This window comes from Camelus bactrianus, chromosome 13 (assembly GCF_048773025.1).
Source record: "Camelus bactrianus isolate YW-2024 breed Bactrian camel chromosome 13, ASM4877302v1, whole genome shotgun sequence".
Taxonomy (NCBI): domain Eukaryota; kingdom Metazoa; phylum Chordata; class Mammalia; order Artiodactyla; family Camelidae; genus Camelus; species Camelus bactrianus.
Window position 1 is genome coordinate 47268276 of NC_133551.1, and position 27442 is coordinate 47295717.

General features: G+C 41.6%; 1 protein-coding gene and 2 non-coding genes across 13 annotated transcripts in view; 1 reads left to right on the plus strand and 2 right to left on the minus strand.

Moving 5' to 3' along the window:
• Nucleotides 1-13729: 13729 nt before the first annotated feature.
• On the plus strand, nt 13730-13846 carry LOC123614360 (U5 spliceosomal RNA). Its single transcript, XR_006721705.2, has one exon. It is a non-coding gene; the product is annotated as a U5 spliceosomal RNA (small nuclear RNA).
• Nucleotides 13847-17836: 3990 nt separating this feature from the next.
• ARMH1 (armadillo like helical domain containing 1) overlaps nt 17837-27442 on the minus strand; it is a 43205-nt gene continuing 33599 nt past the window's right edge. For 7 of the 11 annotated variants that reach the window (XM_074376607.1, XM_074376615.1, XM_074376608.1 and 4 more), the window contains 6 exons: nt 19125-19247; nt 18953-19025; nt 18704-18833; nt 18544-18621; nt 18219-18327; nt 17837-18139 (listed from right to left, as the gene is read on the minus strand). In XM_074376607.1, coding sequence (XP_074232708.1) covers nt 18021-18139; nt 18219-18327; nt 18544-18621; nt 18704-18833; nt 18953-19025; nt 19125-19247 — 632 coding nt within the window. In that variant the 3' untranslated portion in view covers nt 17837-18020. Of the gene's footprint in view, nt 18140-18218; nt 18379-18543; nt 18622-18703; nt 18834-18952; nt 19026-19124; nt 19248-27442 lie in introns of all 11 variants that reach the window. The other 4 variants (XM_074376613.1, XM_074376614.1, XR_012511316.1 and 1 more) reach the window with 3 other exon arrangements.
• Nucleotides 26955-27094, minus strand: LOC123614357 (U4 spliceosomal RNA). Its single transcript, XR_006721702.1, has one exon. It is a non-coding gene; the product is annotated as a U4 spliceosomal RNA (small nuclear RNA).

Here is a 27442-nt window from a genome sequence, read left to right on the forward strand (position 1 = left end):
AAGGTGAGAGACAGGAATGAGACCATTTAGCATCTTTTAGCCCATAGTAATAATTTTGGCTTTTATTCTAATGAGAAATCATTGAAGAACTTTAAGCAGAAGAGTCATAAGATCTGAATTAGGTTTGGTTTTATGTTTATCGGGCTTGCTGCTGTGTGGAAGACTGATTTGAAGGGGGCAAGACTGAAGAAGTGAGGTGACCATTTAGTAGGTAAGAGGTTTTGCTGGCCTAGGATGGGGCCACTGGAAATGTGGCTAAGAGAATGGATTAAGGTGTACCTTGTTTCAGAGGTGGAAAGATGAAGTGAATGGTTCTTGCTGATGGGTTTATGAAAGGATTTCAGTCTAAAATGAAACAGGAGGGTATGAAATGAAGAATCTCACATGCACCCCCTCCAAAGAATGGATCTTAAGAACTTAAAGACTGATTTCCCGTAATTGCCTAATTTACAGAAAACTGAGACTTACGACCTGTGAATATCCACCAAGAATTACTCCCCATCCTCAAGCCTATGAAAGTACTACTTTTGGACTCTGTCCAGACTTCCCCCTCTTTGTGCTCCTTGCCCATAAATACAACTCACCAAAACCCTCAGTGGACTTACCTGTACCTTGCTACAGCAGATCTTTTTCAAATTGCAACTCAATTTCTGGTAATTTGAGTTTACCTTGGTTTACCTCTATTTTGGTTGACAGGTTTGATGTGGGGGTTAAGGAGAAAGGGTAACATGGATGACTCCTGGTTTCTGGCTAGAGCAACTGGGTGGGTGGTGGACCATTTCCTGAAATAGGGGAGTGGGGTTATGAAGGAAACAGATTGGAAAGGTTAGGTCAAAAGTTTCACTTTGGCCATGTTGAGTCTGAGATATCTACAAGACTTCAAGTGAGCAGTTGGATATGCAAGTTAGGAGCTCAGAGAGAGAGATCCAGGCCAGAGATAGGGATTTGGCAGTCTTTTAAGTAGGTGTATTCAGAGTCCTGGAACTAAATTTGATCTCCTAGGGAGAGAGTCTAGATGGAGATGAGAAGAACCATAACTGAGCCAAAGGGCATGCCAGCATTTTGAGATAAGGCAGAGGAGGGGGAGCAAAGGAGATTAGAGTGGTTTGAAAGGATGAGGAAAACCAGAGAGTGGAAGCAGAGGAAGGAGTGAAGGAGGAAGTAACTCTGGAGAGCTGCAGAGAGGACAGGCAAGATGACTAGAAGCCTAAACCTGTTTTGTCCTCATTTCTCTACAGATGTATCATTCTTTGTTGAAGATGCTGCATAAGCCTAAGTTTTAGCCTTTGAGTTACTCATCCCTGAGCTTCTCCCATCTATATAGAAGATACACATGGTAATGAACTTCTTTTTTTCTCTTGTTAATCTGTCTTTTGTTACAGATTCCCAGCCGAGAACCTAGAAAGGTAGAAGAAATAAAGGTTTTTCCTCCCCTCCGATAACACACACAGACACATGCAAATATAAGTTAAAAAGAAAAGATGGCACAATGTTGAGATATATTGAACCGGGGTCTACATACTGGGAGGTTGTTGTACTAGTCCTTCAACCTTATGGTATGTTTGAAATTTTTCATCATAAAGTTGGGGAAATTACTAAATGAATCAGATAAGACAGTGAACTAATCTAGACTGATAGTGGTAGCTCCTTCCTCCAGACCCTAGAGATGCCTCAGAAATGAGATTTGCCAAAACTCACTGTAACCTAAATTCAGTCCAATCACTAGACTTAGGTTTTCTTCATTATTTTTTTCTGAACTACTTGCAAGTTGTGTTAAAAAAAATTAACTGAGTAAATGTGAAGATCTAATTGGTTTTATTAGGTGATTCATGAATGGGGCACCATCCCATCTAGCAACTAGAAAGGCGCTTGCTCTAAGGGCTTGTACAATATAATATCTCTTGTAGGAAGGAGGTGGGGCAAGGGAGCCATCAGCCAAAGAGAAGAAAGGATTATTTTTAGGCCAGGACATCTTTTTTTTTGGGGGGGGGGACCAGGAAAGATTTATTACACAGATTGCCTCTTTTTCCTCTGGGGAATGATGAGGGCCCACATGGCATATTACCTCATTGGTGCTGACCAGAAAATTCCAGATTGATTGATTAAGATTACATTTCTTCTTTTTTTTTAATTGAAGTACAGTCAGTTACAATGTGTCAGTTTCTGGTATACAGCACAATGTCCCAGTCATGCATATACATACATATATTCATTTTCATATTCTTTTTCATTAAAGGTTATTGTAAGATATTGAACATAGTTCCCTGTGCTATACAGAAGAAACTTTTTTAAAATCTATTTTTATATATAGTGGCTAACATTGGTAAATCTCAAACTCCCAAATTTATCCCTTCCCACCCCCTTTCCCTGATAACCATAAGATTATTTACTATGTCAGTGAGTTTGTTTCTGTTTTGTAGATGAGTTCATAGTGTCCTTTTTTCCCTCTTTTTTTAGATTTCACATATGAGTGATATCATATGGTATTTTTGTTTCTCTTTCTGGCATACTTCACTTAGAATGATGATCTCTAGGTCTGTCCATGTTGCTGCAAATGGCATTATTTTTTTCTGTTTTATGGCCTGGATAGTATTCCATTGTATAAATATACAACTTCTTTATTCAGTCATCTGTTGATGGACATTTAGATTGCTTGCATGTCTTGGCTACTGTATATAGTGCTGCTAAGATTACATTTCTGGTGAAGGTGGAAACTGCAGTAGGCTAGGTATTAAATCTAGGATTGGTATCATGGGCTTTAACAAGTGATTCCATTTTGGGCCTGTGGTTTTTCTCTTTAACAGTTGCAAACATCTTGACTGTTTAGCTCAAAGTATTTCAGCATTAATCTTCCAAGAATAAGAACATTCTCCCACATAATTACAGTATTATGATAATACCTAAGTAAATTAGAAATAAATCCCTAAAACCTTTCATATCTAGAAATGAGATTTGTTTTAAAATAATCCAGTAATCCAATGGGCCAGTGGTGAGGGTGAAATGGGAAATAACCATGGCCATGAATTGATGATAGTGGGTTCAGGGTGATGGGAAACGGTGTCCTTGCATTCAACTTTTGTTTGCTTGAAATTTTCTGTTTAACAACAACAAATAAGAAGTGAAGTGAGACTGAGGATTTGAGAAACTAAAGTAAAAACAGAGAAATCTGTGAGGAGATAGAAGGTAGTTGGGGTCAGTTGTGGGGAGACTTTGACTACAGCCAGAGTGGAAGAGGGTCTGTTGCCTTGAGATAGAATGAGGCTAGATATTTCAGTTGTGCTCACCAGTGTCTCTGCCCTCCTCACTCCCACTCTCCAGGGCCCTGGGTGGATCATTACCTATCCCATTGCCTCACAAGGCTGTAAACCATCCCAGCACTCCAGCCTGAGTAGGTAGGGCTAGACCAATGGACCTTAAACATTACTTCCCCACCTCCTTCTTCATATGCCAGAGTCTGGGCTTCAGCATTCCCCTAAATTCACTGACACCCTTAAAGTAATAGGAACTCAAAAGGGAACATATTTGCAATAAAAGAAAAACAACAAGCTGAGAAACTAATATTATATGAAGCTGACTTAGCAGACCTGGTCAAGTTTAAAATAAGTATAATAAATATCCTCAAAAGATAAGGGAGGATATTGTTAACCTAAAGTAGGAACAAATAAGAAGAATCAGTTGGAGGAGGGGAAGGATAAATTAGGGATTTGGAATTAACAGATATACACTACTATATATAAAACAGATAAACAAGGACTTTCTGTATAGCACAGGGAACTACATTCAATAATTTGTAATAACCTATAATGGAAAAGAATCTGAAAAAGAATATTTATATGTGTGTGTGTGTGTGTGTGAATCACTTTGCTGTACTCTTGAAACATTGTAAATCAACTATACTTCAACAGAAAAATTTTTTTAAAAAATTAAAAAAGAATAAGTTGGAAATACTGGCTATGAACAATTTAACAGTTGAAATCCATACATGGATTCAATAGCAGAATGGTTACAGCCAAAATGAAACAGTGAGCAATAAGACCAGAGCGAGCAGTCATCTAAGAGGCATCAGGAAGGGATAAAGAAAACAAGGAAGACTGAAAACAAATGAGCTAGTTTGTGACACACACTGTTGGTGGCTAATCCTACAACAATTCCCAGCCCCCTTTTTCCTTACTCATCTCCACATTGGAGGCTGAAAAACCTAAGCACTTGCTTTTCAAGATCCCCAAGCAATTGGAGCTGGCCATGTGACACAGTTCTGGCCAACGAGATATAAACAGGACTGTTCTGGGGGGATTCTGGGAGGATGTGTTGTTTTCTAATAGAAGGGAAATTGCATGAAGATCCTTTGCTTATAATATCTCCTTATTTTTTTCTTCCTTTGGACATGGATGTTTTCTCTGGAGCTATGACAGCTGTCTTGTGATCATGAGGTAGGTTGATAGACATCAGATCAATAAACTCCAACACACTCAGGACAGCCAGTAGGAAGGTAGGAAGAGCCCAAGTAGGTTCTTGGTGGCTTAACAGTTGAACTAATGCCAGCAAACACCTACATTCAGGCTCCTCGTTGTGGAAATACAAAACAAAACAAAGCAAAACAAAAACCCACTTGTTTATTCAAGCCACCTTTATTCATGTTTTCTTTAACTAGCAACTGAAAACATTCATAACTAAAATATTCCTAACTGATGCTTTGCCCTGTTCAATAATTTGGAAAAAGCTACAGAGTTGAGATTCAAAGAAATAAGAGAAAGGGGGTAAGGGAGTAATCAGTGAAAAAGGGATTTTAAAAAAATTTTTAAAAGTTAGTTGTTTAAAAATCTTAATAAGCTAGACAAACCTGGTGAGAGTGATTTTTTAAATATGCAAATGAAAAAGATACAGAATGAAAAGGGGAAGTAGGAAATAAATACAGACAAAACATGGGTAAAAAATGTGTTCAAAATTTAATGGACAACTTTACATCAACAAGTTTAAAAGCTTAGATAAAATAGATAAAGTCTAAAAAGGTAAAATATCCAAACTGGCACAAGGAAAAAAAAAAACTTGAATAGACCAATAGGCAATAAAGAAATTGAAATTATAAGAAATCTTCCATCTCCAAAGCTCCAAGCTGAAGTGGTTATAGGTAAGTTTTGCAAAGCTTTCCAGAAGTAATTAACTCCTATCTTATACCAGTAGTTTCAGCCATTTGGGAGAACATAAAATTAGATGTATAGGTGACACCATATACCAGAATAAACTTCAAACCGACCAGGGATCTCAAATGTAAGAAAATGAAACTACAGGAAGTAGTAGTAGGAAACATGAGTGAGTTTTTCCTAATAATACGCATTGAAGAAAACCTTTTGAACTATGACTCAAAATCCAGAAGAAATAGAAGATTTATGATTTTGACTCCATTAAAAAAAACTTTTTGCTTGGCAAGATGAAAAACTGGGAGAAAATATTAGCAACTTACATGGCAGATAAAGAGCTCTTTAAAACTGAAGGAAACTTTTTCTTTCTCTGATGCATGGTTGAAAGGTGGCAATGCACGTTTCCAGAGGAAATTGAGGGGGTCGGGAAAGAGCAAAAACCCAGCAGAAAAATGGACAAAAGATGTAAACAGAAAAATGCACACACAAAGGATACAAAAATGGCCCTTAAACATATGAAAAAATACTCTAATTACAAAATAAAAAAGAGAAACGCAAGTTACAACTACACTGAAACACTATTTTTCAACATTTTTTGCTCAGGGGTCAGTAATTACCTCCTACCTAGGTTTATTTACTTACTCATTCATTTTAAGGGAGGCACTGGGGATTGAACCCAGGACCTCATGCATGCTAAGCACGTGCTCCACCACTGAGCTATATCCTCCCTGCTGTTTTTCACCATTTAGATGGGTAGAAATTTTAAAACTTGACAAAATCCTGTTGGCAAAGCTGTGGAGGACACCCTCATAGGTCACACATGTTGTGTAAAACCTGTGGAATTTGGCAATATTTAACAAAACTGCATATGAATTTACTCTTTGACCCAATAATCCACCCAAAGTACATACTCACAAATATGAAAAAAAAAAAATGCCCAAAACTACTAGTGCAGTATTATCTGTTATAGCAAAGTTCTGTAAACAACTTAAATTCCCACCTATAGGGACTGACTAGATCAATACAATGGAGAACTATGCAGCCACAAAAGAATGAGGAAGATCTATATAAACTGATATTGTGCTATTTCCAGAATATATTGTTAAGTGAAATAAGTAAAGTGTATGTTACTTTTGTTGAGGGAAATAAAATATATGCTGCTGCTGCTGATTTTTTTTGGCAAAAAGAAACACAGAAAGATTAAACCAGAAACTAATGAGCACAGGGTCGGGTCAGGGGATGGGGTGCAGAGGAAAAGGACAAAAGTAAGACTTCTCTGAGTTTATGTATTTTTATAGTTTTGATTTTTGAATCTCATAAATCTTTTACATGATTTAAAAGGTAAAACCAAATAAAAATATATCATGGCTAAAATAGGGCTTCACTCAGGAATGTAAAAATGATTAACACACAAAAATCTAGCAATTATAATTCACCATATTGGTGGGCTAAAGGGAAAAAATAATATGATTATCTCAATAGAATCAGAAAAGCACTTGATAGAAAGTTCAGCCCCTGTTTTTGATAAAAACTCAGGAAACTGGTGATAGAAAGAACTTCCTTAGCATAATACAGGCTACATGCCAAAAACTTACAGCAAACATCGTACTTAAAGACACATACTCTTTAAGATCAGAGAAAAGGATTGCCACTGTCCTCACTGCTGTTGAACCTGGAACTGAAATCAGTTTAGGGACGGCTAATTGCCTACCTGTAGTGTTTCCTCCATTTTTTGCCTGAGCATGGCCGCCAGCTGAAAGACTGCATTTCCCAGCCTCTCTTGGTGCTCGGTATGGCCATGTGACTAAGTTCAAGTTGAAGTAGAAGTGGAAATAGTACAAGTACATGTACATGAAAGTATCCTAAGCCTGTATAAAGTACTTCTGAGACTTCTCTTTAAAAAGGATGGAGCAGCAACTTTCTCCATCCCCCTTTCCCTTTCCTGCTGCCAGAATGTGGAGATGATGGCTGTAGCCCCAGCAACCATCCTTGTGTGAGAATGGAAGTGTTACTGGGCCCTTTCCAGATTCTTGGACAGCAATACCATAGAAATGAATATCGCTTCCACAAGACTCTTAGGCAAACAACGAAAGCTTTTTATTAAAAGAGCTTGTGCACAAAGGAAAAGGCGGAATAAAAGTGCCAATTCCTCAGGAGAAGGGGTGACTTGCTTTTATAACATAGGGAGGGTTTGTCTCATGATCACTGATAATTTCCAGAAATCCTCAAACTTCTTTGATCAGCAGCAGGTGGCTCCATGGTGGCCATCAGGAGTAGGGAGTGCTTCTGTGAGGGGAAAGAAATGTATGAGAATTTTCTGCAAGAAAGCACAGAAATAGATAAGGTTGAAACTTATAGTTGAGCTTCTTGTCTTGTGGCAAGTATTATACTTGTTAGTGTAACAGAGATAAAGTTAATCTTTTAAGCCTGTTTTTTGGTCTCTGGGACTCAGGCCCCCTTTGTTCTTTAGTGTGCAAGGACTGTTTTGCCCAAGGCCGTTCCCCAGTCCTTTTCCAAAATGGTTGTACGCTTGTCTTCCTATCTCAGAAGCAGAGGTTGGTGTTTAAGAAGTTCTCTGGAGGTGGAGGGGTTGGGGGAAGCCATGATTTGTAGCACTTGCTGATTTCCGTGGTGTAAATATTCCCACTGTGGCTGGTTTCAGGCTACTACCTTGAAGTAACTGAGGATGGAGGTGGGAAGAGATGCACCCATGAAGTAGCTGGCTCGGGCCATGCCCTGGTACCCCGGGGTGGTGGCCCTGCACTGGTATCTGTGTGCAGCCACAGTAGCATTCTGGGTCTTTGACTGCCATTGAGCTTCCATAATAACTGCATTTCCTTGCTCCTGGTTTCCTTCATGTGAAGGAAAGTAAACTTGCTTGTTAAAGGTGCTCTTTGGGGAGTCTTTGTCACTCACTGAGAAACTCAATACTAACACAAGGAATGAGACAAAACTCAGTATTTGCTGATGATGTGGTTCCCTATATAAAAAAGCCAAAAGAATCAACGCCAATATATAAATAAACTAAAAAGAGTTCTGCAAGATTGCTCCAAATGAAATCAATATGCAAATTAGTATTCCTCGCTACCAATAATAACCAACTAGTAAACATAATAGCAAAAGTAAGATATAATAACAACAAAACTATAGAGTACTTAGAAACCAACCTAAAAAAGTGACCTTTATAGAGGAAAAAAAATTAAATTCTCTTAAGGACTTAAAGAGATCGAGCAAATGGAATAAAATACATATTGATGGATAGTAACATGGTAAAGATTTTATTTCTCTCTAAATATTTCCAACAATTGAATGCAATTTCCGTCCAAATTCCAGCAGAATCTTTTAAGGAACTTCATAAAGTTATTTTAATATTTACATGGAGAAATAAGATCCATGAATATCTGTGTAAATAGGAGAAAAAAGATTAAGAAAGCCACATTAATTAAAACAGGGTGACACTGGACAGGAAGATTCAACTTCAGGATAATGATTCCTTCTGGGGCCCGGGAGGCAGTTTCGAGAGGAGTGCTCAGGGAATAATGCTAAGAGAACAAGTCAAGTTCTGTTTCTTAATTGGATTAGGGATATTTAGCTATTTTTTTAAAAAATTACATTCCATATACTCTTAAAAAAATTTTTTGGGGGGGTGGGGAGATAATTAGGTTTATTTATTTATTTATTTAAATGAAAATACTCGGGATTGAACCCAGGACCTCATGCATGCTAAGTATGCACTCTACCACTGAGCCATACCCTCCCCCCATATACTCTTTTATGTATGAAATACATAAATTTTAAAATAAAGAAATAAAAAGGTTTTTAAGACATGGCACTTTAACTCCAGGAAAAGAAAAGTTTTACATGGTAGGAAAGGTAATCATAGAACTCTACTTGGCTTGGCTCAAACAATATTGAAATACAATGACTTAGGGAAGAGAGGGTGTGAGGGAGAAAACATCCTCATCTGTCATGATGAGAAGCTTGAAAAACCCCAAATAGAGTTGCTTATGCTAAGCCCCACTTCATAGAGCGGAGGCTTAACTAGTTTCAGCTCTCCCAGAAATGGAATCTTAAATCACCAGCCAATCAGGAATCGCCTGATCAGTGCTGGTTAGGTAATCTGTCTGATTTTACCTTAAGTCTCTGAGTGTTAAAACACATCTTCTGGGCTGAATAATTATCATTCTAAGTACATGATCAGTCAAAACAAGGTAAGAATTTTCAACCCAAAAAGTAAAAATTTATTGGAAATGCATCTCCTAATGAGATGGACGCATTTTTATTTTTCAATTGGTTTACATAGAGTGAAACAGTTTGTTGCCAATTCTATTTCTATTTTTGTTTCTACAAATGAAAGAGCTGAGAAAGCTTAAAATAAATAAATAGATGGGAATTGGAGAGAGTTTTGCTTTTTTGGTTTTTCTGTTTTTGTTTTTGTTTTATGCCTCTTTGTTGGATGTCCCAGATGGTTTTTACATCCCTGGCACTGTGGTACGCTCAAATGATGGACTATTGTGCAGAAAATAAAATGGATGAACTAAAACTAGATTTACAGATACGAACACAAATTAATCTTGGAAATGTAATGTTGAATAAAAAAGGAATTACAGATGGATGGATAAGGTATGATATTTATATACATTTTAAAAACACATGACCGAGGGGAAGAGAGTATAGCTCAGTGGTAGAACACGTGCTTAGCATGCACAGGGTCCTGGGTTCAATCCTCAGTACCTCCATTAAAAAAAAATAGATAAGTAAACCTAATTATACCCCCTCCCCAGCAAAAAAAAAAAAAAAAAAAAAAGACAAAACCAAAAAACACATGACTGATAACTGTCGGTGATTGGAGGACATACCAACTTCAGAATAGTGGGTATCACTGGACAGAGTGGGAGCAAATGGGACTGGGGGGACAAATGCTGGCTACAACTTTATATATAAGGCTTTTATTTTTGTTTTGTTTTTAACAAATGAACAACCATATTTTTATTTATTTACTTTTTAATAAGTTTAAATCCTTGAGGGGTACAGCACCACACAGAATCTAAGTCCAATGGCCTTAGCAGGAAGGCTGCTTCTGAATTTGGCGGGAACTATGCCACTCTTTCCGTGGGCACGAATTACCTTTCCCCAGATTACTCTCCTCTTGTTTGGTTTACCACCAGAAGTCACTGTGTTGTTCTTTGCTTTGTTTGCATAAACACATCTCTTGTCTGGGTAGAATTCAGTTTCATCACAAGCATAAATACCTCCGGTATTCAGAAGAGCTTTGTGCTTCCTCTGATTCCAGATACATTTACTATTTTAAAGTCCTATTCCCAGCAGGCCTCCATAGGCTCCAAAATGGAAGAAAGGGAGCTGTAGAAGGTTTTGCTTACTTTTTGAGCTTAACTAAAGCACATCTCAAGAAATGTTCATATCTATTAAGTCTGAGTATCAGATGTGTTTTTGTCCTCTAGACTTTTCTGTGGAGTTAGAAATAGTTCATGATGAACTTTGAAAATAATAAGGAATGGGAAGTGAGGAAGTAGAGATAAGGAGAAAACTAAGAATTCTTTTACTATAGGAGTTGTTTCACTTATAAAAAATATATCCTGAAGTCTCTGTTGTTTGAATCAATTTCAAGGTTTGAGAAGCCTTGTTTATACAATTACAAAAGTCATTTTGAAAAGTTTAGTATGAAAATTAATTCCAAATTGTACCGGTTGGCCCACAAACCTAGAGGTGACGCTCAGTGGAAACTAATTGTTTAGAACAAAAGTTTCATTTGTTCCCTTGCGGTTGTAGGAAAGTTTGTTTTTAATAAGGAGATCTCTGTGAGAATATTTTTCCTGAAACAAAAATACGAAGTGAAGTTTTTTCTTTGTTGTGGTTGATCACCATATTCCATAAGGAGCCCGCGGCTGCAGGGTGGTGTAGGTCTAGAGAGTTCTTCCCCTGTCTCCCCTCCCTTTCCTTCCTCCCACTCTCTCCCTTTCTTTTTCACTTGGGAGACAATGGAGGCTACTTGGTCTGCAGGGATGAAGGGGCACTGAGCGGCACCCGGGCAGTGGAGGGATGGCCTTTGATGGGAGGAGGGCAGAGGAAGGGGCAGATGCTAGGGGGCTGTGAGGTTGGGAGGTGGGAAGATAAGGAAATGGCTTCTGCTTTCTCAGCGAAATCTATTGTGACGTTATCTGCTGAGAGTGAGAGTTGGGGAGGAGTGGGATGGTTTCGGTGAGAGAAGAAGGTACAAAGTGGGTGCCCCCAGAGTGGGCAGCAGAGCCCGCAAGAGCCGATCAAGTGATAGCGGGGCCTTAGTCATAAGGTTTGGTCAGATGTCTGTTTTTTCCAGCAGTTCAGCTGCTACAGGGCAGATGCTGAAAAGGGAGAGGAAGATGGAGGGCAAGAGAGAAACTGCCGAGGAGTGACAGAGTAGAGGATAGGTTGCCCCACAGTCCTCACTGTGGGGGAGTTACTACCGCACCATCTCCCGCGTCTTTCTCCCACCATCACGGAGTCGGAGCCCGGGTCCTTCCTTTTACCTAACTGGACCCCCATCCTCCTCCCCTCCCACTCCCCAGCCCCCTTCATCTGTACTTTAATTCCTCTCTCCTGGATACCTGTATGGTTGCTCTCTCCACCTGTAATGGCTTCTACCAGTGGTGTTTAAGCATGTTTGACACTCTCCTAATTTTAACTCTCCTAATTTTAACAAAGGGGGCAGAGGGAGGCTGCGTTTACTCCCACAGCCCTTCCAGCTACAATGTCTCCTTATTTGGCTTTTTCAGGACCAAACGTCTGGAAATAGTTGCCTGCAGTCTTTACCTCCCACCTCCCTCCCAGTTCCCTGCAATTGGGCTTCCATCACCCCCTACTCGTTGGAAATGGCTCAGGCCGAGGTCACCAGCAACTGCCCTGTTGTTGAATCCAATGGACTTTGCAGTTCCCACCTCACTTGATCACTCATTTGACAGAACTGACTGCTCCCTTCTGGAAACTTCTTTTCTGCCCTTGATATCTGTGCTGTCCACACTGCTGTCTGACCTTCCTAATTTCACTGCTCCTTCTGCCGTGCCCCTCCCTAAGGCCACTGTTCTCTAGGGACCTATCCTAGATGTCTTTTCTCTCCTCACTGTGTGCTCTTTCTTCTTGGCAAGCCAGGGCATCTCTTGCTCCAGGCCACCATTTATTTCTCTCTGGCTTTGCTGCTCAGAGTCCTAAATCATCTCCCAAACTTCCTGTTGGGCATACAGTCTCCATACTTTAGCAAGAATGGCTGTCCAGTGGCTTTCAGCTTAGTGCGCATAAGAATCACCCGGAGGCTCATTAAAACTAAACTCAGACACCTGGGTCCTACTGGGAGTTTCTGAATGGAGCCTAATTATTTGTATTTCTAAGCAGTACATGGGTAGATTAGGTGTGTTTTCTAGGGTACCATAACAAAGTACCACAAATGGGGTGACTTAAGTTTATTGCCTCACAGCTCTGGAGGCCTCATTTTAACTAATTACATCTGCAATGACTTTATTTCCAAATGAAGTCTCATTCTAAGGTATTGGGGAGGAGTTAGCACTTCAGCATATGATTTTGGAGGAGAAGGGGACACCATTCAACTCATAATACCAATAACAGCACGTAATGCTAATGTTGCTTCAAAACACTAATCTGATCATATTATTCTCCTTTAAAGCTTTTCAGTGGCCCCGCATTGCTCTCAAGGTAAATCTAAGGTCTTAGTTTGGCCCTGAAGACCCATCAAAATCTGGTCACTACTACTTAGCCACTTGCCCTTTCACCACTCAGACTGACACTGTTCCTCTCTGCCTGGAACACCGTCATCACCCTTCTTCTATGAATCCTTTAATGCTCTGCCTACATGTCACTGAACATTCGGATCAGTGCTCAACACACATACCTGTCTCCTAGGGCCTAGCACAGGGTTTTTGACACAGTGTTCAATATATTTTGTTGAATGAGTGTACGAAGACAAGTATGTTCAAGCCTTTTTAAAAAAAATTCAATTTACAATTTTTAGTTCAAGAGAAATTTTAATTTGGAATCCCAATTATAAAATAAAATCATATGAAACATAAGCAGCAAGGTTATACTGTATAGCACAATGGGAATTACAGTCATTATCTTGTAATAACCTATACGGAGTATAATCTGCAAAAATACTGAATCACTCTGCCATACACCTGAAATTAACATAATATTGTAAATAAAATATATTACATAAAACAAAATCACACTTTCTAGTTGGCCTGCTGTCTATATTCCTGCCAGTCTGGCTTTTGCTCCGTCCCCTGGTGGTGGCTCTAGGCTTAGCAGGAAAACTAAGGAACCTTTTAAGGTATTTCCGAAACCGGAGGTGGAGGACGCCTTTATTTACATACCCACAAGGCATTGCACACAGGATTGTTCTTACTTTAAAACAGCTAGATTCTTCTTTTTATTTTGACTCCCCCCCCCCCCCGATAATGAGAATATTTTCAGAGAATTGTCAGCAATAAAGGCAGAACTCACTAGCTCTTTGGGATAAATAGTTACCATTGCTGTTCTAGGAGTGACAGTTATCCGAGAACTATGTGAGCCATTAGGGTAGCATACTCTGGTTTCTCTTCAGATCGTATAAATCTTTCGCCTTTTACTAAAGATTTCCGTGGAGAGGAACAATTCTGAGTTTTTACCCAATTTTTTGAGGCCTTGCTTTTAGCAAGGCTACTAAAGATGTTGAAAAAAAAATAGATTAAATACTATACTGGGTTCATGTTATCTTGTTTAGACTGTCTGCAGAAGGCTTTTTAACTCCAGGTTGTTTTAACAGAATATGCTACTAGACTTACCAACTTACTGTTTTGTTATTTTTTCCTCTTGTTTTTGTTTTTGTCATTGTGTAGTTTGTGCTGGTTTATTCTTTTGTGTGTTATCTAAAGTGAGTTAAGAGATCTTTAGAGTGAGCTTGGGTGTCCTTTTTGTTCTGTTTTCAGAAATTTAAGTAAGTGTGTGAGATACTTGCATTTGGAGGGTTACAGTGGGTGGCACAGTGGAGGAAGGATGGACCTGCACTCCCCTCAAGGAGATAGGAGCCAGTTCAGGGAAGGGCGCCATTGGCCTCTTACTCTCAGGAACCAAGCCGTTATTAGGAATTCAAGTACATTCACAGAGGAGGTGGATACACTTTGTCCCCAGGGCTTCGATTTTTATGCTCACACGTTGGGGACCACCAAGCATAAAATCCTGAACTGCCTCCTGTGCTTGGCAACAACAGATGTTTGCTACCTGTGGACTATCCCGTTAACCTGTTTTTGTTTTTAGGTCTTGAATTAAACTTTTAAAGTTCAGACTTGGGCATATATATCTGTTCACAGACATTTTTCAAGGCAGTACCTGAGCAGTTCAGGAAAGGCCCATCTCTCTGGGGCTCTGGTTCTCCATGCACTCGGGTAACTTGGCTTTTTAAAAAAACTTTTAAAAATCGAAGTATAGTTGGCTGCTTTTTGTATCACACATTTATATACATATTTTCTTTATGAGGTAATTTAGCCTGAAAACTAGAACTGTTAAAAATAGGTTGTATCTGTGATTTCCAACTTTTATGTTATATTAAGACAGCAACCAATTGTTATAAATTTGAACTTTAAAAATAAACTTATACTACATAACAATCAAGAGCAGTATGCAAACCTTAACTGGATACTAATCAAAACCCAAAAACATACCAAAAAAAGGAAGACAGGAAGAAAACAGAAGGTATGTTTTTGATACCTTTGTGGAATTTTTAATATGTATTCTCTTTGAGATATCATTGAATTAATAATTGTATTTTATTTCTGCTGTAACAAATTACTACCCATTTAGTGACTTGAAACAACATAGATTTATTCTTCTCACAGTTCTGGAGGTCAGAAGTCTAAAATCAAGGCTGCATTCTTTCTAAAGGCTTCAGGGTGGGGGAATCTGTTTCCTTGCCTTTTTCAGCTTCCAAAAAGACGACTTTATTCCTTGGCTCATGAGCCCTTGCCTGCATCACTCCAACCCTCTTGCTTCTGTCTTGTCATCTCGTTATCTCCTGTTGCTAACTCTGGATCCTCCTATCTCCCTCTTATAAGGACCCTTGTGATTACCTCGGGCCCACCTAGATAATCCAGGAGAATCTCCCCATCCCAAGATCCTTAACCACACCTGCAAAATCCCTTTTACCTTGTGAGGTAACATATATATTGGTTCCTGGGATTAGGATGTGGACATATTTGGAGGCCAATTACTCAGACTACCACAATCATGATATCATAAATATGTGGGAGAATGTCCTTATTTTTAGTAAAAAGATAATATGAAGTATTTAGAAGTGAAATGTCATGATATCTGAAACTTTCAAATAGCTCAGTAAACAGCAAATGTGTCAAAGGGTATAGGTATATAGATATTCATTGTATTATTTCAACTCTTCTGTAGCTTTGAACTTTTGAAAATAAAAAGTTGGAGGAAAATAAATATATGTTAAATTCTATGTAATGTGTATTTGTTTTAGATATTTGTATTATACTTAAGATTTCATTTTAAAAGCTCCACTGTTGTTAAACTTTGATCATCTTAGATCAGTGGTTTCCAGATTTTTGGATTTTTCAATTAAATTTTCCAAAAAATTTCTAAGGTACTGTTTTTTAAAAAATTGTAATTCTACAAAAAGAGAAGCCATTTCAAGACTAAAAACAGTAAGAATTACTTGACACCAAAGGACAGGACACTTATTTAGAATAGGAAATCCATTTAGTTTTATGGAAAACATGCCAATATTTTGTTAACTTTTCTCTCCTCCCTCTGCCACACTAGAGGAAAGCTGAGGCTTAAAATCCCAGTTTGGGCTGCCTTTGACCATCGGTATCAGGGCTGGTGATGCCCTCTTGTGGCAGTCTGGAGAATTACTGCCATCTGACTTCTTTTTTTCCCACTTGAAGGGACAATTCCCTCACAATAATTCATTCATTCCTGTGTGCCAGACCTTGTGTTTGGGCTATATCAGTAATGAACACAAATATCCCTCCCCAGAGCTTACATTCTTGTGGAGAAACAGACAATAAATAAATAACACATAAATAAGTGCTATGGAAAAAACAGCAGTGTGGGGGGACTGTGTGTGTGTGTGTGGGGGGGGTGTCAGAGTACAGGAAATAGTAGTGTGGGTTGTGACTTAAAAAAGAGTAACCCTTATTGAAAGGTGACTTTTGTGTGAAGCGCTGAAAGGAGGTGAGGGGGTTAGCCATGCAGATATCTGGGCTGAGAGCTTCTAGGAACACAACCTCTCTCACTGTTCAGCAAAAGGTCTGTTCAAAAGCCCTAAAGCAAGAGCTTGTTTGTCAATTTCAAGAAACACACAGCCAATGTGTCTGGAGCCCAGTGAAGGATAGACAGAGAAGTAGGAGAGCATTCTGAAGTCATGGGAGACTAGATCACCTAGGGCCCTGGGGGCTGTAATAGTAAGAGCTTGAGCTTTACTCTCAGTGAAATGGAGAACCCTGCAAGGTTCTGAGCAGAGTGACAGAATCTGAAGTTTACAAGAACCATTCTGGCTGCTGTAGTGAAAGCAGAAAGCAGAGTCACCTAGAGGAGAGATGATGCTGGTTCAGATGAGAGTATTAGCAAAGGAGGAAGTGAGATATGGTTGGATTCCGGATATATTTGGAAGGTAGACTCAACAGACAGAATGGATCCAGATGTTAAAGAGAGACATCAAGGAGAACTCCACTATTTTATTCTGAGTGGTAGGAAGGATGAGTTGTAATCAGTTGAGTTGGGGATGATGGCACGGGACCCTCAGTTCAGTTTTGGACACAGATGAAATAAAAATCCATATTCTAAGGCAAGTCAAGGAAAATGTGAACATAAAAAATTTCCTCTGCCCTTTGACCTCCTCTCTCCCCTCTCCTGTGCACTGTGTATCTGCATTATGCGTCATCCAAACTTCCCCATAGGCAAATTCCTGCTCAACCTTGAAGAGCAGTATTCTTCTAGCATTAGCAAGATTAACTCTTTAGGAGATAACCTTCCTTCTTAATCTTGTAAGTGGCCACGACTAGTAACTGCTTTGTACCTGTAGATATGGATTGTGTGAATGTCACTGTGTATGTCATTTAATGTACAGCCTCCGTCTCAAAAACTTATATAACTTTGCTCTGACTACTTTCTGAAAGGCTGTTCCTAGGTTATAATCCTCAATTTGGCTCGAATAAAATCTTCCATTTTTTTCTTAGACTGACTAATTTATTCATTGGCAACACAATAAAGTAAAAATGTTTAGTCGGAAATAGAAATGTGGGAGGCATTGCAGATCCGTGGTACTTAAGGCTCTGAGACAGGATGAGATCACTAGGGTGTAAAGGTAGAGAGGAGGCTCAAGGTCAGAGTCCTTCCTCTTTCCAACTTTAAAAAAGCTGGGTTGAAGAGAAGGAATCAGGAAGAAGGAGTGAGAGGAAGCAACCAAGAAGTCGGAGAAAAAACAGGCAGGTTCCATGTCCTGGAGGGGAGAGGGCAGGAGCCAGCAGGGAGCTGAGGTGAGACCCTCTCCTCAGGCTACGCTCTTGAATCCTCCAGGATGTTGGTGGCCCTTCCCTTCAGATCAGCTTTTTCCCTTGGTGAGCAGAGGCCCCCCCAGCGCATCATCATAGGTCTCATTCCATCTTCCTCTGACCTCCACACATAGACACCAGATAGACAGTAAGACTGTTTATTGAACCCTTCACAGTCAGCTCTCCCTCTTCCCCACTGGCCTGGGGAACCCCTAGCCTCCCACCAAGGGCCAAGAAGAGTCGCGCTGAGCTTGGCCCCAGGCTTCTTCCTTCTGCCAGACTCCCCTGCCACACAGCCTTGGCTTCCCGGCTTGCCTCAGAGGCTCTGTTACTCCTTGCCTTCCACATCCTCCTTCTGGAAGTGTGTGTTGTAGGCCACCGGATCCTGATTACCATGGCCAAAGTAAAAGCTCACGTTGCTGTGGGAGAGGTCACTGAGGTACAGGGCTGAGGGCAGGGAGAGAGATGGGCCTGAGTCTGGGTGCCCACCGCACCTCCGCTCCAGGCTCCCTCACTCCCCCCTCACCTTTGGTGACATTGACTTTGTTGGCCGCCAAGATGTCCGCCTGAATGCTATCTATTTTCATATACAGGTCCCCGGCGTTGCTCTGAGGACAGGAGCAAGGGGAACCCGGCTGGATGTGGGCAGAGGGAGGTTGTAGGCTGGGATCGGGCTCTCAGCCTGACTGGAAGGGCAGGAAAGACGCCAGGTGGAGAGGCCCCAGTCTGGGTAGTTTTTTGCCGGTGGCCGCCAGGGGGGGGGGGGGATACCAGGGGCGAGGTGGGGCGCAGGGGCACCGTTCTATCCCGGCCCGCAGCTCAGAAGGACCTGGCGGGGCGGGAGCACTCACGAAGAAGAGCTTGTAGAGTTCCTCCCCCATGGACTTGCGCACGTGCTCCTCCACCACCGGGAACAGCTGTACGAAGTACTGCGGCGAATTGGCGGGAGCGTGACTGCTGTGCCCTCGCGCGGTGCCCGCCGCTCCGCCCGCCGCCCGCCGCCCCGCGCACCTTCAGCGTGAGGCTGGCCTGCCGCTGGCTGTTGCTGTGGTCCGTGTTGCCCATGGCGGCCAGCAGGCTGTGCACCACGCGCAGGTGCAGCATCTCCTCCGCGAGGCTCGTGTTGCGGTGCGCCAGGATCCTGCGTGGGGAGGGAGCGAGGGGTTGGGCTGCGGAGACCCCGTGGGACCCTCTGGCGTCCGAAGGACACCCGGGACCCGCGGGCTTGCCGTCTCCGCCCACTCCCCGCTGCCCGCTTACCCTATGGCCTTGGCTGCCGCGGCCTGCTGCAGGAACACGGGCAGGTGGGCCGTGAGCTGAAGGACCGACGAGTCTGGCGGAGGGAGCGGCGGTCGTGAAGCGCGAGGCCCCCTCCCCTCCCCTCCCACGCCTTCCCGCCCAGGGCTCACCTCCAATCCCGGCGGATCCCTACCGTTGAGGATCTTGGGCTGCAGTTTGCTGGTCTCCTTGAAGGACGGTATCAGCAGCGCCACGAGGCCCTTGAGCAGCGCCGGGCACACGTCGTAGTTGACCAGGTCCTTGATCAGCTCGATGGCTGGGGAGGGCAGAGAGCGCAAGGAAGCTAAGAGCCCATTGAACCAAGTGCTTCCGTTTATCCCCGTCCTCTTCCTCGACCTTTCTTAGCACCTCTTACTGTGCCAGGCGTGAGGGGAGCTGGGCTGGTGGCACCTCAGCCCTGCCCTCCTGGAGCTTGTGGTTAAACGGGAGGGCCATAACTATTACTTCCTAGTTAGGGACCCATTTGTATTTTTACACACAAGAAACCTCTTTGAAAAAATCAAACATTTAGCTCTACATAAGGCCTCAAAAAAATTCACTACCAATTTTCAAGTGTTTCTTCTCCATGGAAACTTTTGCTAAAATATAAAAGATTTCAACAAATTGGATAGAAACTCAGATGTGCAGTCCTTCTGTGCCCATCTTCCCAGATACTGGTGGATCTCCCAACACTTGCAATTCAGTGTAGCAAACAGTGTGTTCAGAACAACATTTACCCCGGTGTAAAGAGAAAGGAACCACAGAGAGGCAGAGCTAGAAGGGGGCAGGATCAGATAGTAAGGAGATGGTACAGCGGGATAAATGTTGTTCTAAACACACTGCTACACTGAAGGCAGAACTTAGAAACCAGTTGTTCCCCAGCTGGAGAGTCAAGGCCTCCCATCTACACTCACTCCGAGGGAAGATGTTTCCCTGACTAGATCATCTGCATACCAGAATGCAAAGTAGATTACATTAGAAATATTAACAGTATTACCTGTTCGAACAACGAAAATGAACCTTTTATTTTCATGTCAGGTGATTTTCCCCAGTAAGAACATGTTTAGGGGTATTTCTCTATAATGGAAGGAAAGTTTTTGTCGGTAGTTACAAAGGCATTGCAAGTGTTGGGAGATCCACCAGTATCTGGGAAGATGGGCACAGAAGGACTGCACATCTGAGTTTCTATCCAATTTGTTGAAATCTTTTATATTTTAGCAAAAGTTTCCATGGAGAAGAAACACTTGAAAATTGGTAGTGAATTTTTTTGAGGCCTTATGTAGAGCTAAATGTTTGATTTTTTCAAAGAGGTTTCTTGTGTGTAAAAATACAAATGGGTCCCTAACTAGGAACTAATAGTTATGGCCAACTTATATTTTTTTGAAAGGGTTCTTGTTAAGTGTAATGTAAGCTATAGACTTTTTTTTTTTTTTTTTAGGTGTTTCTTATCAAATTGGGGAAGTTCAGTTGGTCATTTTTCCTCCTACCCTGCCCCGGGTACTTTACCACCGCAAAGCTAGGAAAGCCTGCATGGCACATTGGTCCATCCTCTAGGTCTCCCAGAGTTGGATGACACCTTAAGAGAGGTTGTTTTGGATCTGCTCCCAGTCAGAGGCGTGGCTGGGGACAGGATACTGGGGCAGCTAACCTTTTTACTGATGCACTAAGCGAAGTCTCGAAGTCTCGAAGGCTCGAAGGCTCGTGGGCATCCCTGCAGGGCGCTGCACTCAACACTTCACTTCAGTTTAAAACTGCATGTTTCCCTGTTTCCTGGGGTAAATGTACATTCTTCCAAAAATCCCTTTCACAGATTTTCTGGCAGAGGGGCCGTAGCACAGGAATAGACAGCAGCAGCCTTGGACAGTTGCAGTCAGTTAAGGAAAGAGTGGCAAACATAGCCAAGTGTACTCTGGTTTCTCTTCAGATCACACGTCTTTTGCCTTTTACATTTCATGGAGAGGAATATGTGTGAGGTTACCTTATTTCTCATCTAAAAGGGAAAGTTTCCAGTGTTTCATCTATTAGATATGGCGTTTGCTATAGTTTTTTTTATAGCTAGCTCTTATCAGATTGAGATTCAATTTTTCAAACTTTTTTCCTATTAAGATAATATATGTGCATTCCTAGATGGCACATTTTTCTTTTTATATACTGGTAGATTCAGTTTGCTAATATTTAGTGTAGAATTTTTGCATCTATGTTCATGAATAAGATTGGTTTCTCGTTGGCATGCTGTCACTGATATTAAGATTACACTAACCTTCCTCCTACGCTGCTGGTGGGAATGCAGTTTGGTGCAGCCACTGTGGAAAACAGTATGGAGATTCCTCAAAAGACTAGGAACAGACTTACCATATGACCCAGCAATCCTGCTCCTGGGCATATATCCAGAAGGAACCCTACTTCAAAAAGACACCTGCACCCCAATGTTCATAGCAGCACTATTTACAATAGCCAAGGCATGGAAACTGCCTAAATGTCCATCAACAGATGAATGGATAAAGAAGATGTGGTATATTTATACAATGGAATACTATTCAGCCATAAAAACCGGCAACATAACACCACTTGCAGCAACATGGATGTTCCTGGAGACTGTCATTCTAAGTGAAGTAAGCCAGAAAGAGAAAGAAAAATACCATATGAGATCACTTATATGTCAAATCTAAAAAAAAAAAAAAATACAAAACAGAAACAGACTCATAGACATAGAATACAAACTTGTGGTTGCCAAAGGGGTGGGTGTGGGAAGGGATTTCAAAATGTAGAACAGATAAACAAGATTATACTGTATAGCACAGAGAAATATATACAAGATCTTGTGGTAGCTCACAGCGAAAAAAAATGTGACAATGAATATATATATGTTCATGTATAACTGAAAAATTGTGCTCTACACTGGAATTTGACACAACATTGTAAAATGACTATTACCCAATAAAAAAAATGTTAAAAAAAAAAGATTACACTAACCTTAGAAAATACATTGGGGTGTGTACTCTCTTCTCCTAATCTCTGAGAGAGCTTGTGTAAGACTAGAATTTTTTCTTGAATGTTTGATAGACTTCTCTGAAGCTTCTGATCTTATGGGAAAAATTATTGATTCATTCTGTTTAATGCTTAGAGGACTATTTCAGTTTTCTATTTCTTTTTTTTTTTTTTTTAGTTTTTTTTTTAGGTTTTTTTTTTGTTTTGTTTTGTTTTTTTTTAGTTTTCTATTTCTTGAGTCTATTTTGGTAAATTATATTTTCTAGCAGTTTTCATCTAAACTTTCAAACATACTGAAAAAACTTTCATTATATCATTTAAAAAATCATTTTAATGAATTAGCATCTATAATGTCTCCTTTTATATTCTTCATATTGATTATATGGCTTTTTTTGTTTTTGTATCAGTTCCGTTTGCATCCAAATCCCATGAGAGTAACACAGATGGATACCTGTTTATGCAGTGGATTGCATTATGAAGAGGAACCCTGATTTCAGAGAACTTGAATGTTACATAGTAGTCAGTAAGCATGCCTGCCCTTTGCTGTAAAGGGGAAAACGACCTTTATTTTCTGAAGCTGTTTGCTAAAAACATCCTTGAAAAGATAGTCTGAAACAAAAAGCAGTTAGTATTTCATTTACAAGACAGGCAGAAATGTGAGCGACCTATAGAGAACTGTGTCTTAGGATTATCTTTCTTTTGTTAGAGGTAATCCTTTAGCAGACATTCTTGCTTTGTTCTTAAATTTAGGGAGAAAGCATTCATTCAGTCTGTTGCTATAATATTGTTAATTGTATAATATTGTTCATAATATTATATAATAGTGTTAATATATAATGTTAGCTGTAGACTTGTGTGTGTGTGTGGATGCTTTTTATCAGGCTGGGGAGGTTCTTCTCTAGACCTATTTTTCTGGGAATTTGTAATCATGAGCAGGTGTTGAATTTTGACACAGTAATTTTCTGCACTGATTGATATAATAATGTGATTTTTCTTCTTTAGCCTGTTAATTTGGTGGATTAAATTGAGTGATTTTTGGAAATTGATCCAGCCTTGCATTCCTGGAATGAGCCTACTTGGTCTCAGCCTGTTCTTCCCAATCACAGAATCAGTCACTCTCCCAGGAGAAAGATCCTGGTGCTAACCCTTCTGGTGCTTGGCACTTTGGGGACAGGCCTCCTGGGGGAGTCCCTTTCCTCTGTGGACCAGTCTGATTCAGAAACAATTGGCTAGTGCTTCTGGGCCACTGCTTCTCATTCATCCACATCTTCCCAGGTAGCCCTTGCAATCCCAGCTACCCACCCCAACCTCTGACTGCTCAGGTATGGTTCTAATTTGGAATCACAGAGCCAGCAACATTCTGGAGGGAAAGGGACCAGCACACTGAGTCTCCCTGGCTTCCCCCAAATACTCCCACCTGGACAAAAATGCAGCCTGGGGTGTCTCTGGCACTTGGCAGCCATAGCCTGGTACCTGCAACCTCCAAGTCTTTCTTACTTGTTCTCTTATTGTTTGGTTGTGAAACCTTTTCTTCCTTTTTCTTGAATTAGTGCCGCTTGATTTTGGGGTCTGAGTGATTGGCTCCTCCTCATATCTGACTATAGGGGCCCGGTCAGCTGCCGCACAGCTCTCAGTAGTAGCTGGGCTCTTCCCAGGCACAAGCTGGCAGCACCTTAGTGCCAGGATGCCCTGGGGAAAATGCCTGCAGCAGAAAGTGAGTTGGTGAACATTCAGAGTAAAAATGAATGGATGCAGATATTTTAATGAAATTTCCCTGACCACCAATGGCATTCTCTGCCCACATGGGACCAAGTGCTCCAGGAGACAAATAGCTGGTTCTGCCTGTTCACACTGTCCTAAATACTTGAGCCTTCGTTGATTATTTGCCTGCTCCTTGATTATGTATGGGGGTCCTTGGGAAAATGAAAATTTACTCACAGAGTCACTTTTGATCGAGTTTTAAAATTCACAGCTGTCACTGTTTACACCCAAAGCAGAAGTGCTAGTCCCTGCCCAAATGTCTCCACAGGAACCACAGCCAGCGCCAGCTCTCTGCCCTGCCCTAGTTACTCAGTGTGTGGACTCATTCAGAAAGCGAAGGAGACTGCCACCTTTGGCAGCTTTGCCCGAAGCCTGTGATGCTGACAACCCGCAACTGTCCTAAATGGAAGCAGTCACTGATTTATTTATTGATTGATTCATTCGTAAACAACATACTTAGTGAGCATCTTCTCTGTGCCAGATCCCTGTGCTAGGGCTATGAGGAAGACGAAGATACAATCCCTGCCCCTTCAGGATGACAGTGTCTAATGGGGAGTACCAGTAAACAAAGTGGCATGTATGAAGTAGTGTTGAAAGAACCACAGGAACTTGAAGGAAGCCAGGCTGGGGTGAGGGCAAGTTGAGGGGGTGGGGGTGGCGAATCAGGAGAAGGCTTCCTTGGAGACGGTGGCACGTGAACTGGCAAAGCCATGGGGAGACGAGAGGGACTGGAATGAAGAATGTGGCGAGTGCCATGTTGAATAGTGTGTGCCCCATTGTGGCCAGGCAAGCAGGGAGTCGGCTGGGACGCAGGGTGGTGGGTCATGGAGTGAGAGCTAAGCCTGTGGAGGTGGGCCAGCCGCAGCTTCTGGCTTCTACCCTTCTGCTAACTACCCTACAGAGCAGATGTTTTCTCATCTTTCTTTTCAGAGAAAATGAAGGCTCAGAAAGGTTGACTAGCTTGCCCAAGGTCAAACAGCTAAGTAGAGGAATAACTCTGTTGGATTCCAAAACTCATATTCTTCACCACTAAAATGAGCTCTACTGCCTCCAGTCTTGGGGAGGACTAGGAGACAGACTGTGTGGGCATCGTGCTGGAGAGATGGAGGTGGGTGTCGAGGTGAGAAATACAAAGATCCGAATTATAGTGGTGGAGACAGAATGGAGTGGTGGGGACAGATCTGAGTAATGTTAAGGAGGCAGGGTTGACTGGTCTTGTTAGAAGTTGGCTGAAGGTGGGAAGCAGGAAGCAGTGATGATTACCTACATGTCTATCCTGGGTGATTAGCTGCTTTTTGCTGAGATTGGGACCTCGGAGAATGAAAGGCTTGGAGCAGGAATATCAGGAGCCTAATTCTGAACATGTCCAGTTACATCCAAAGGGAGATGTTTAGAAGGCAAATGGATGTCAGGGTCAGGCTTTCAGGCTCAGGAGAGAGGTCTGAGCTGCAGCGCAGTCACTCAGCCACTCTGCCCTTCATCCACAAAATGGGAATAATAACGGTGCCCACTTAATCAGCTGATTGTGAGGATTAAATTAGTAAAGAGCTAGAGCAGTACTTTGCATACAGTCCATACTCTATAAAGGTGGGCATTTGTTGTTTCTAGCATCATAGGTGGTAATTAAAACCCTGGGAGTGGATGAGGGACTCGTGGAGGACTAGGAATGAACAAAGCGCTGAGGAGTAGTTTCCAGAGAGAGAGGAGGAAGCCAGGAGAGAATGTGGGGTCTGGGAAGGACAGGACCAGAGTATTCAGGGAGGAGGGTGTGATCAGGCGGGTTTGCAGGTGAGAGTTCATGCCCAGTGAGGCTGAGAAGCAGCTTGGCGCCCGTTCATTGGACAAATATCCATTGGGTACTTGTAAGGCTGCAGTGCTGGTGCCGACTGAGACAGCAGTAAACAAAACAGATGCCAGGAGCGGGCCGCCGACCCGCAATGGAAACTGCAGTGCAAGGGGAAAGAGTCCTCCCATCTGAAGAGGAACCAGGGAGCCCACAGCCTGTCAGCACAGGGAGAAAGCTCCATGATCACATGTCTAATAATGAAGAAACCCAGCATGAAGACTGCCCAGGGAATTGCAGAGAATAGGAGACGGAGCAGTAGCAGCTGGCTTAGTATTCAGACATGCCTCAGAAATGGTGCTGCACCTGGGAACTGTGGTTTTGTCATGCAACCATTTCCAGGACGCTCAGCACTCACCAGGTTTGTTTTACAATTCTCTGCTCCTAGAGCCTGGGAAAACCAGTGTCCCTGTTCTTTCTGTTCACATCCAGACAAGACTGTCACCTGCTGGCCACAGATGATAAGTGTGCCTCAGTGCCGTCCATACACACAGTTTTGCTTGCTTTTCTAGAGTTGGAGTATGAGTAACTTGGGCAAATCACATGTGGTGAGGAAAAGACCAGTCAGGCATCTTCCTGACCAACTACATTCTGTCTCTGATTCCTGTACATTCCGTCACCTCTTTTTACCAAATCCTATTCAAAGCCCAATGTTGAAACGTTACAAATATATTTTATTTTAAAAAGCCAGGCAACAAAGCAGTTAATGTTATGTGCTATGGTGGTAGAAGTGTTGCTGAATCAATGATTACTAGGGTGTGTCTTCCTCTGGTATCTGCTCTTCTGGGCCAGTCTCACCAAGTCCAATTAGCCTGTGTGCCAGCGCTTGAAAGTGTTCCTGTCACCAGAGTTAGAACACCTCTGCACCAGGTGCAAGGGTGGGGGGTGGGGGGACAGTATCAGGCCCCAGGCAGACACAGGTGTTTAGGGCCAGGCAAATGAGACAATTAGAAACAAGTTGCTCCTGGCCGCTCTCCCTTCTGAGGCAGACCACATTCTGTCTGTGGAATGTGTATCTCTCTAAATAAACTTGCTTTCACTTAAAAAAAAAAAAAAAAAAAAAGAAACAAGTTTTTCCCAAGGACTTTGTATTAAAAAATGTTTTTAATTGTTTGCTTGCTTTGGGTGGAGGTAATTAGGTTTATTTATTTATTTACTTTTAATGGAGGTGCTGGGGATTGAACCCAGGATCTTGGTGCCTGCTAAGCACACACTCTACCACTGAACTATACCCTCCCTCCAGGACTTGGTATTTATAAAAAAAAAAAACTCTGGATGACTGTATAATAAAGCTTATAAATGCTAAATAGAGTGTTGTGGTTGAAGGGCTCATATAATTTTGGGGAAATGTATCTTTTAAAAATATTCAGTAAATTTCTTCTTTTTTTTCAGCCTCTGTAGAGACTGTCAAAAATTGCCAATGCCGACTATATTAGAAGTCATCATGGTGGGGTGTTAGGAAAAATTTTCAATTAGCAATAATCGCACTCGGATAAACCTCATTGGCTATGATACTGCCACTGTGCAAAGCTAAAAAAATATTCAGTAAATTTTTATGTGAGACTATCCTTTGGTGTCTGAGCCTTGCGACTGTTGTGCAGTGAAGTTACCCAGGACCTCTGCCTCTTCCACAGGAGGGACAGCTGAGACCACTCCTCATGGCAGCACAGAGGAGGAAAGCAAAGGCACAAGGTTCTAGGGGGAAAAGCTGTAGGTTTAAAAATGAGATATTGTAGGATTTGCTTGACTCTGTGAAGGGCATGAAGCTGAGAAAACATAATTTTTAAAAATATATTTTATTGTATTAATAATGATGTTGTATAACTTCAGGTTTTGACTGCTGCACGAAACTGGTAAAAACTAAGAGAGTCTTGTTCTCG